General features: G+C 41.6%; 1 protein-coding gene across 1 annotated transcript; it reads left to right on the top strand.

The window, feature by feature from the left end:
- Positions 1–2,896: 2,896 nt before the first annotated feature.
- On the top strand, positions 2,897–3,200 carry LOC109550448 (protein CEBPZOS-like). The gene has a single exon (XM_019938513.3). The coding sequence runs from the start codon at positions 2,937–2,939 to the stop codon at positions 3,177–3,179; it is 243 nt and encodes an 80-aa protein (XP_019794072.1). The 5' UTR covers positions 2,897–2,936; the 3' UTR covers positions 3,180–3,200.
- The last annotated feature ends 7,013 nt before the right edge of the window (positions 3,201–10,213 follow it).

The raw sequence follows: 10,213 nt of genomic DNA, 5'->3' as shown, positions 1-10,213 counted from the left end.
ATCAATGTGATAAACCATATTAACAAATAGAAGGAGAAAAACCATATGATCATCTCAGTAGATGCAGAGAAAGCTTTTGACAAAATTCAACACCCATTTATGATAAAAACCCTGCAGAAAGTAGGCATAGAGGGAACTTTCCTCAACATAATAAAGGCCATATATGACAAGCCCACAGCAAACATCATCCTCAATGGTGAAAAACTGAAAGCATTTCCACTAAGATCAGGAACAAGACAAGGTTGCCCACTCTCACCACTCTTATTCAACATAGTTTTGGAAGTTTTAGCCACAGCAATCAGAGAAGAAAAGGAAATAAAAGGAATCCAAATCGGAAAAGAAGAAGTAAAGCTGTCACTGTTTGCAGATGACATGATACTATACATAGAGAATCCTAAAGATGCTACCAGAAAACTACTAGAGCTAATCAATGAATTTGGTAAAGTGGCAGGATACAAAATTAATGCACAGAAATCTCTGGCATTCCTATATACTAATGATGAAAAATCTGAAAGTGAAATCAAGAAAACACTCCCATTTACCATTGCAACAAAAAGAATAAAATATCTAGGAATAAACCTAGCTAAGGAGACAAAAGACCTGTATGCAGAAAATTATAAGACACTGATGAAAGAAATTAAAGACGATACAAATAGATGGAGAGATATACCATGTTCTTGGATTGGAAGAATCAACATTGTGAAAATGACTATACTACCCAAAGCAATCTATAGATTCAATGCAATCCCTATCAAACTACCAATGGCATTTTTCACAGAACTAGAACAAAAAATTTTGCAATTTGTATGGAAACACAAAAGACCCCGAATAGCCAAAGCAATCTTGAGAACGAAAAAAGGAACTGGAGGAATCAGGCTCCCTGACTTCAGACTATACTACAAAGCTACAGTTATCAAGACGGTATGGTACTGGCACAAAAACAGAAATATAGATCAATGGAACTGGATAGAAAGCCCAGAGATAAACCCATGCACATATGGACACCTTATCTTTGATAAAGGTGGCAGGAATGTACAGTGGAGAAAGGACAGCCTCTTCAATAAGTGGTGCTGGGAAAACTGGACAGGTACATGTAAAAGTATGAGATTAGATCACTCCCTAACACCATACACAAAAATAAGCTCAAAATGGATTAAAGACCTAAATATAAGGCCAGAAACTATCAAACTCTTAGAGGAAAACATAGGCAGAACACTCTATGACATAAATCACAGCAAGATCCTTTTTGACCCACCTCCTAGAGTAATGGAAATAAAAACAAAAATAAATAAATGGGACCTAATGAAACTTCAAAGCTTTTACACAGCAAAGGAAACCATAAAGAAGACCAAAAGACAACCCTCAGAATGGGAGAAAATATTTGCAAATGAAGCAACCGACAAAGGATTAATCTCCAAAATTTACAAGCAGCTCATGCAGCTTAATAACAAAAAAACAAACAACCCAATCCAAAAATGGGCAGAAGACCTAAATAGACATTTCTCCAAAGAAGATATACAGACTGCCAACAAACACATGAAAGAACGCTCAACATCATTAATCATTAGAGAAATGCAAATCAAAACTACAATGAGATATCATCTCACACCAGTCAGAATGGCCATCATCAAAAAATCTAGAAACAATAAATGCTGGAGAGGGTGTGGAGAAAAGGGAACACTCTTGCACTGCTGGTGGGAATGTGAATTGGTTCAGCCACTATGGAGAACAGTATGGAGGTTCCTTAAAAAACTACAAATAGAACTACCATATGACCCAGCAATCCCACTACTGGGCATATACCCTGAGAAAACCGAAATTCAAAAAGAGTCATGTACCAAAATGTTCATTGCAGCTCTATTTACAATAGCCCGGAGATGGAAACAACCTAAGTGCCCATCATCGGATGAATGGATAAAGAAGATGTGCATATATACAATGGAATATTACTCAGCCATAAAAAGAAACGAAATTGAGCTATTTGTAATGAGGTGGATAGACCTAGAGTCTGTCATACAGAGTGAAGTAAGTCAGAAAGAAAAAGACAAATACCGTATGCTAACACATATATATGGAATTTAAGAAAAAAAAATGTCATGAAGAACCTAGGGGTAAGGCAGGAATAAAGACGCAGACCTACTAGAGAACGGACTTGAGGTTATGGGGAGGGGGAAGGGTGAGCTGTGACAGGGCGAGAGAGAGTCATGGACATATACACACTAACAAACGTAGTAAGGTAGGTAGCTAGTGGGAAGCAGCCGCATGGCACAGGGATATTGGCTCGGTGCTTGGTGACAGCCTGGAGGGGTGGGATAGGGAGGGTGGGAGGGAGGGAGACGCAAGAGGGAAGAGATATGGGAACATATGTATATGTCTAACTGATTCACTTTGTTATAAAGCAGAAACTAACACACCATTGTAAAGCAATTACACCCCAATAAAGATGTTTAAAAAAAAAAAAAGCCATAATTCGAAAAGATACATGCACCCCGATGTTCATTGCAGGACTATTTACAATAGCCAGGACATGGAAGTAACTGAAATGTCCATCAACAGAGGAATGGGTAAAGAAGTGGTACATTTATACAGTGGAGTATTACTCAGCCATGAAAAGGAACGAAATTGGGTCATTTGTAGAGACGTGGATGGACCTAGAGACTGTCACACAGAGTGAAATAAATCAGAAAGAGAAAAACACGTATCGTATATTAACACATATATGTGGAATCTAGAAAAATGGTACAGATGAACCAGTTTGCAAGGCAGAAATAGAGACACAGATGTAGAGAACAAAGGTATTGACACCAAGGGGGGAAAGTGGGACAGGGTGGTGGGGGGTGGGATGAATTGGGAGATTGGGATTGACATATATACACTAATATGGATAGCTAATAAAAACCTGCTGTATAGGCAGCCCGGTGAGTACACCCCTCAGGATGGCCCGTACTCTGGATCCACTGGCAAAGAAGATCTTTAAAGGAGTTTTAGTAGGTGAACTTGTGGGCATTTTTGGAGCATATTTTTTGTTTAAAAAGATGAACACAAGCCAAGATTTCAGGCAAACAATGAGCAAGAAATTCCCTTTCCTCTTGGAAGTTTATTACAAATCCATTGAACACTCTGGAATGTATGGCATCAGAGAACAAGATCAAGAAAAATGGCTGAACAGCAAAAGTTAGGAATGTGACCATCGATCAAAATTTGTCCTATTTCGTAGTATCAGGCAAGATTGAAATTCCAACGTTGACATGGATGGATTTTAGACTATTTAAGATTAAGTGTAAACTCTAATTAAGTCAGAGGTTTTGTTCTTTGGACTGTGAAGAAATTGATGGAAGGTTTGTTTATTATGTGATAAATGGAGTTTTGTTTATTACTCAAAATAAACCTGTTCTTTAAAAAAAACTCCCCTATAATTCTAAACATATAAACCTTTCAAAATAGATAAGATAGTAAAATATCTATTTTTAATATTTATTACATTTTTTCTTTTCCATTATAGTTTATTACAAGACATTGAATATAGTACCCTGCGCTATACAGTAGGACCTTGTTTATTCAATTTATCCCCCTCTCCTTTGCCCTTTGGTACCACAAGTTTTTCTTCTATGCCTGTGAGTCTGTTTCTGATTTCTAAATAAGTTCATTAATGTTTATTACATTTTAACTCACACTATCTAAAACTAAACTAAAAATATTGCTTTTATCCGTTTTCACCTTACCTGAAACAATTCTTAAAACTCTACATCAGTGTCTCTACTAGAGCCACTTTGGGATAAAATTCGTCATAAAACAAAACAAACAAACAAAAAACCTGCTGTATAAAAAATAAATAAAATTCAAAAATTAAATAAATAAGTGAATACAAGAAGCAAGGGAAGGGAGAGATTTGTATTAAGGATGAGTCCAAGGTCTCTGACTTAGTAATTGTGTAGATAATGATGCCATTGCTGGGAAGAACCCTGGAAGAGGATCAAATACTGCATATCTACACATTTGTACTTATATAGCATTACATATCTGCCTTTTATTATAGTTATTTATGTGCATGTAAGATTTTGAAATCAAAGCTTTTCAGAGATTGGCAAACTAAGGACCACAGGACAAATGAAGCGTGCTTTTGTACGGCCCACAAGGTTTTTACATTTTTAAGCGTTGTTAAGAAAAAAAAAGACATAAATGAAGATAGATATGCAACAAAGACTGTGGGGCCTGCAAAATCTAAAATATTTACTCTCTGGCCCTTTATTGAAAAAGTGTGTGGACCTCTGCTTTACACAGTTCATCTTGCTTTATGAGATAATGAATACATGTTTATAAAATTAAATTTTATACTTAAAACATTCTCCAAGGAATTTAAACTTATAAAGTAAAAATAATACATAAGGAAGCATAAGTTTCATACACAGAAAAATAGAGAAATAAAAATGCATATTTTGAAACTTCAGATAAAATGGAGAATTTCCTGTTGACTTAGTCAATGAAAATTCATGGGGAAGAATTTGTAAGAACTTGAAAGTTCACCTTGGATGACCTAACTGAAAGAATCTAAGCAATCTTGAATTCTTGTGGCAAAATGAACATTTTTAATCTTGCAAAATTGTATGCTGTGAATGATAAATTATATTCTCCTAAACATCAAGTGTTATTGCTCATAAATTTCTCAGGTTCACCATTACTTCCATTTATGATAACTAGAGAAAAATACTCTTTAAACTGAATGTTAGTAGTTGAGCAGATAATGGCTCAACAATTTAGTAAATGCAAAGCCATATTCCATTATCTTGCTAACGATTATAGTTGCGTTTGTACAGAACCCAGTAATTTCTCCATGTAAAAACAATTGCTTCACCTCTTCGGCAGACCCCCACCAGAGTTTACATTGTGCCATGTTCTTTAATCTTTACCTAGAATTAGGGCTTGGATATTTTTGCAGTTGATTTCCTTTCGTAATTAACTTCATTTTTCTAGTTTTCTTAAGAGGCAGGGTTACAGGAATTGCCACGTAAATGAATATGCAATTTGGTAACTTGAGCTTAGCCAGGGACACTATGTTTTTACGAGGACAGCAGCCAAGTTGATCTGTTTACATACGGGTGGTTATAAGCAAAACATATTAGTCATGGAGAAGAAAGGGAAAAAAAGGGAGAAAAAAGGCAGAGACCCTGCCCTGTCCCCTCCATCCAAGGAATTTGGCTTTAAGCACTCAGTTTAATGGAGACTTCCTTTATGAGGCATTTCCTTACCCCTCTGCCGTCTGTTTGTGAAGTTAGAATTATTACTTCTTTTCTTATACCCCATCCCATTATACCCAGTTCAAGTGTCTATTCTATAACGATTCCAGGCAATTGGTTTACATGTCCGCTTCTATCTGCCAGACTGTAAACTCCTTAGGGAAAGAACTGTACCTCATCTGTCTTTCTGGTCCCCTTGACAAATACGGTGCTGACTACAGAGCATTTTCCACAAACCTTTGTAGATGAGTAATTACACGAATGATTTGGAGTTCTTGGGAAATGGCAGTGTCTTGTGAGAGTGGTGTCTTCTAGGACAAGAGAGAATAAAGAGAAATAAGGGTGCTGGGTATTGGAGGTCCTAGGACTCACCCCTCTTCCCTGATGGTTTCTCACTATAGAGAGAACATATCCAAGGCTCACTAGCCAAATGGAGGTAGTAGCAGAGATGGCTTTCTGTTCCCAATATCCATTCTCCCCTCCTTCCAAGGTAATGGAATCCTCAGTTTTTTGCCTGGACCCATGGCCACCCAGAAGGGAGTCTACAATGCCCAGCCTCCCTTGCAGTTGGGTGTGGTCGTGTGACCAGTGTCTGGCCAATGGGGTGCAGCACAGTGTGGCAGTTCCCAAGCCTCTTCCTGGTTTTCCCTCCTCATTATATGGCTTGGATCAACATGGTGAGGGCTACAGCCTGGGGATGGTGGGGCAAGTAGGCCAAGGAGCTTGAGATCCTGAGGACTTCCTGGCTCAGAGCTGCCACAAGAGCCTTAGACTATAAACCTGGACTATTGCCTGAGGAAGAAATAAAATTCTGTTTTTTAAAGCCACTGTTACTTTAGGTTTTCTCTAGCAGTCTCAGCCAAACCTATTCCTAAGCAATACAGGGCTCAGTATTGATAGTCTAAAGAGCTTAATCTCCTGCAGGGATTCCAATAAACTGACTTAAAAACAAACAAGGCAGAGCTGTAAGGACTTCTGCCTCTTCTCCAACCCAGACCTAGGCTTCAGGATTCGCTGAGTAAAGCTGGGTCTGCAATGTTCATTATGAGGAAACTTTCCCAGTTTTCTAGAAGAACAATAGGAGAGAAAGTTGGCAGGGTGGGGGGAGTAGAGAGAGAGGAAAGAGAGAAGACAGAACAGAGAGACTGAAAATAATAATGATTAATATTGGGCCTCTCGCCTCTCCCTCCCCTCTCCCCCAACATGAGAGCTGAATGCAAAGAAGAGAAAGCTGAGACTTCCACCCTAACTGAGGAAAACTGCAAAATACTAGAGCTCGAAGGGACAATAAAGAATAGAGAGGCCAATTCTGTCATTTTACAGATGAAGTGAGGTCTGGGGAGAAGAAATTACTTTATTCAGATCACACAGCTATAAGAATCAAAGGCAATAGTGGATCCTAAGACACTAATTACTGTTCTGTAGTGTGTTTTCTTGTTAATCACGGATTGTTAAAGATGGAAGAATGCTTAGTCCAACCTTCTCATTTTAAAAGTGAGGAAAGATGTATTGAGAGAGGACAAATAATTTGCCCATGGTCACATAGCTAGCTTTTTACTAACTCAAGCTTTTCTTCCCGAGTCTGTGCATACATGTACAAGTGTTGGATAATCTCAATTATCAATCCAGGGTAAATGTGCATATGCAGAGGAGCAGTAGAGTAAGAAACATAGCAAATATCAAAACACCCTCAATTTATGTGGGTCCATGAACAGTTAACAGTTTTTAACATCTAGCACTTTTCTTCATTCTCTAACTAGCAGCCAAAGGTATTTTGACTGTGTCTCCAAGTCCCCAAGAGGGATATATGTGTAATTATGTTTTAAATTTGCAAATGTTTTGTCTTTGAACTCCTAAATGGTAGCAGCATTAATCTTTGTCTTTAAACTGCTCTGTTAAGTTAGTTATGGTATGTTTCTACATACCTCCCTCTCTTTCTGTGACTACACAGGACTTCTGTGAGCAGGTCATATGGCTCCTACAACTGAATCCATCAAGGAACTATCAATTTCCCTTTGAAAATAACATTGGCTTTTGACCTTGATGGAAACAGGGTAGAAGGAACCGAGATCAAGGAGAAATTAATTTGGAAAGGATGAAGCCGTCCTAACTCTGTGAATAAAATACACATGAAAGTTTCAGTAACGTGTAGGGGCACAAGGGGGAGTCACAGAGTCCCCAGAAGGGCGCTCACAGGAGAGGTGGCAGAAGTGGCACGCGGGAGTGAGATGGGGTGTGGGTGGCACCAGGATGCTAAAGGGTATTCTGGGAAGTGCTGGGGACAAGGGCACGTTGTGACTCGGGGTCTGCCCTTACTGGGAAGAAGCCTGGGGTGTGTTTACCTGGTGACTGTCCTCTGTCCGAGCAGTACCCGTTGATGCCCTTGCAAACATTCCCATTTGCCCACTTCATTCTTAATGAGGCCAAATTGGTCATGCAGCTCACAGAAAAGGAGCATGTCTGTAGCTCTGGACGCAGTCACAAACTCATTGTACCTTGCACAGGAAGCTCGGCACTGACGCTCAGATGTCATGCTCTGAAGGTCAACTCCGAGTACACAGAAGCAGGCTAGGAACACAGACAGCTGAGCTGAGCACTCGCACCTAAAACGGGAAAGCCATACAGTGGTTTCCCTGTACCCTGAGCAGGGACAGAGGCAGGCTGGACACACCAGCCTCGGCCCTGGGCAGACTGCCCTTTGGAAAGAAAAGCAGTCCCTCCAGACTTTCCTGTTGGAAGTAGGGCCTGGGATTGAGGAGAGTAAAGGAGGTCGAAGGAAGCCTTCCTGCTGCAGCCAAACTAAACCAGGCTGAGCCCTGAGATCCTTTACCCCGCCATGTGCCTTGTTCTCCAGGCACCAGGGAGCGCTCCTAATCCCCCAGCGTGCCTCTCTGATCCCAAAGTGGTCCCTTTGCCTGGAGCACCCTTGTCCATCCCACCCACACCCACACAAATCAGCAGTAAAGAATTTGAATGGACTTAGAGATCATGTGCTCCAACCCCTTCTATCTACCCATCAAAGTCCACTTCAAACACCACCTCCTCCATAAAGACTTTGTGGTCCCTCTGTCTCTGAATACATTGGCACTTTGGCGCTCCCTTACGGTATCCATCACATGCTGTCTTGTGTTAGAGTTATTTCTGCACATATTTTTCACACCCACTACAGAGACATATTGAAAACTACAAATCTTTTTTTTATGGTAGATTTATAATTTTATGCAGATTCACTTTTTTTCTAACTTATTTTTGGCTGCGTTGGGTCTTCGTTGCTGCATGCGGGCTTTCTCTAGTTGCGGTGAGCGGGGGCTACTCTTTTGTTATGGTGCGCGGGCTTCTCATTGAGGTGGCTTCTCTTGTTGCGGAGCACGGGCTCTAGGCACGCGGGCTTCAGTAGTCGTGGCACGCAGGCTCAGTAGTTGTGGCTCATGGGCTCTAGAGCGCAGGCTCGGTAGTTGTAGTGCACGGGCTTAGTTGCTCCGTGGCATGTGGGATCTTCCCGGACCAGGGCTCGAACCCGTGTCCCCTGCATTGGCAGGCGGATTCTTAACCACTGCGTCACCAGGGAAGCCTGAAAACTACAAATCTTAAAAATATTTTGCTTTCCTAAAAATTAAATAATAACATGCATAGTTTCTACAATTAGAGCTTTCATGCTTTGGGAGGAAAACATTCTTTTAAGCAAAACAAAACTTTGTTTCTCTGCTTTTCTAGTTTCCCAAGTGTCTGGTTCGTATGTTTAATGGGTATTTACTCAGCCAACCTTGATCCCAAGCACACGGCAGCCTGTGAGCATTTTCAGGACAGAGGCAGCCCTACTCCTCTCTGTGAGCTCCCAAAGATTAAGCAGGAAGCCCAGAACACAGTAAGAACACAGTAAATGTATGATGAGATGACTAGAACTAGCATTAACTCAGTGATGATCAAGAAGTTTAAAAAGTCTTCTTCATGCTCCACGGAGACCACACAGCTCCCTTAACACAGGAAACATCACGACTCTTGATAAGCCTGCAGTACAAGATGCATAACTTCCTACCCTTCCCCTCCCCCCAGCTCAGTGCCCTTGGTGGGGAGCCACCTGCCTCCAGCCTTCTTTGCAAAAGTGTTCACAGGACAATGGCATTAACATTGCACAGACTGGGCTTCCCTGGTGGTGCAGTGGTTAAGAATCCACCTGCCAATGCAGGGGACACAGGTTTGAGCCCTGGTCCAGCAAGATCCCACATGCTGCGGACCAACTAAGCCCGTGCTCCACAACTACTGAGCCCGCGTGCCATAACTACTGAAGCCCGCGTGCCTAGAGCCTGAGCTCCGCAACAAGAGAAGCCACCGCAATGAGAAGCCCGCACACCACAACGACGAGTAGCCCCCACTCGCCGCAACTAGAGAAAGCCCGCACACAGCAACAAAGACCCAACGCAGACAGAAAGAAAGAAAATAAATAAATTTATTTTAAAAAATTGCACAGACTAACACGTCTTTGGATTTTTCTGGGGGCCACTGCTGCTGCTACTGCTGCAGTTTCTGCTGTAGTCCATTTAGCAAATGTCTTGGGAATGCAGTTTCTCAAATGTCTTAGAAGCTTCTCTACTTTTGATCCCTGCAGCATCACTTTCCACATCCTCAATCAGAAATCAGAAGGTACCCACACTGTTTCCTGTGTTCACGATAGCAGTAAGTGCAGAGAGCAGTAGACTCCTGGGTGGCTGCCAGGTTGGGGGCGGGGGGCGGGCAGAGAGGACACAGAGCGGCAGCAGCACTGATGCTACTTAGTTTTTTATTTATTTATTTTTTTTCCGTACACGGGCCTCCCACTGTTGTGGCCTCTCCCGTTGCGGAGCACAGGCTCCGGATGCGCAGGCTCAGCGGCTGTGACTCACGGGCCCAGCCGCTCCGCGGCATGTGGGATCTTCCCGGACCGGGGCACGAACACGTGTCCCCTGCATCGGCAGGCGGACTCTCAACCACTGTGCCACCAG

This window comes from Tursiops truncatus, chromosome 11 (assembly GCF_011762595.2).
Source record: "Tursiops truncatus isolate mTurTru1 chromosome 11, mTurTru1.mat.Y, whole genome shotgun sequence".
In the NCBI taxonomy this organism is placed as follows: domain Eukaryota; kingdom Metazoa; phylum Chordata; class Mammalia; order Artiodactyla; family Delphinidae; genus Tursiops; species Tursiops truncatus.
The sequence above is the reverse complement of the archived record's forward strand: the minus strand, read 5'-3'. Positions and strand labels throughout refer to the sequence as shown.

Excerpts from the sequence above, each read along its gene's own strand:
- LOC109550448 (XM_019938513.3), top strand. The coding sequence starts at position 2,937 with ATGGCCCGTACTCTGGATCCACTGGCAAAGAAGATCTTTAAAGGAGTT.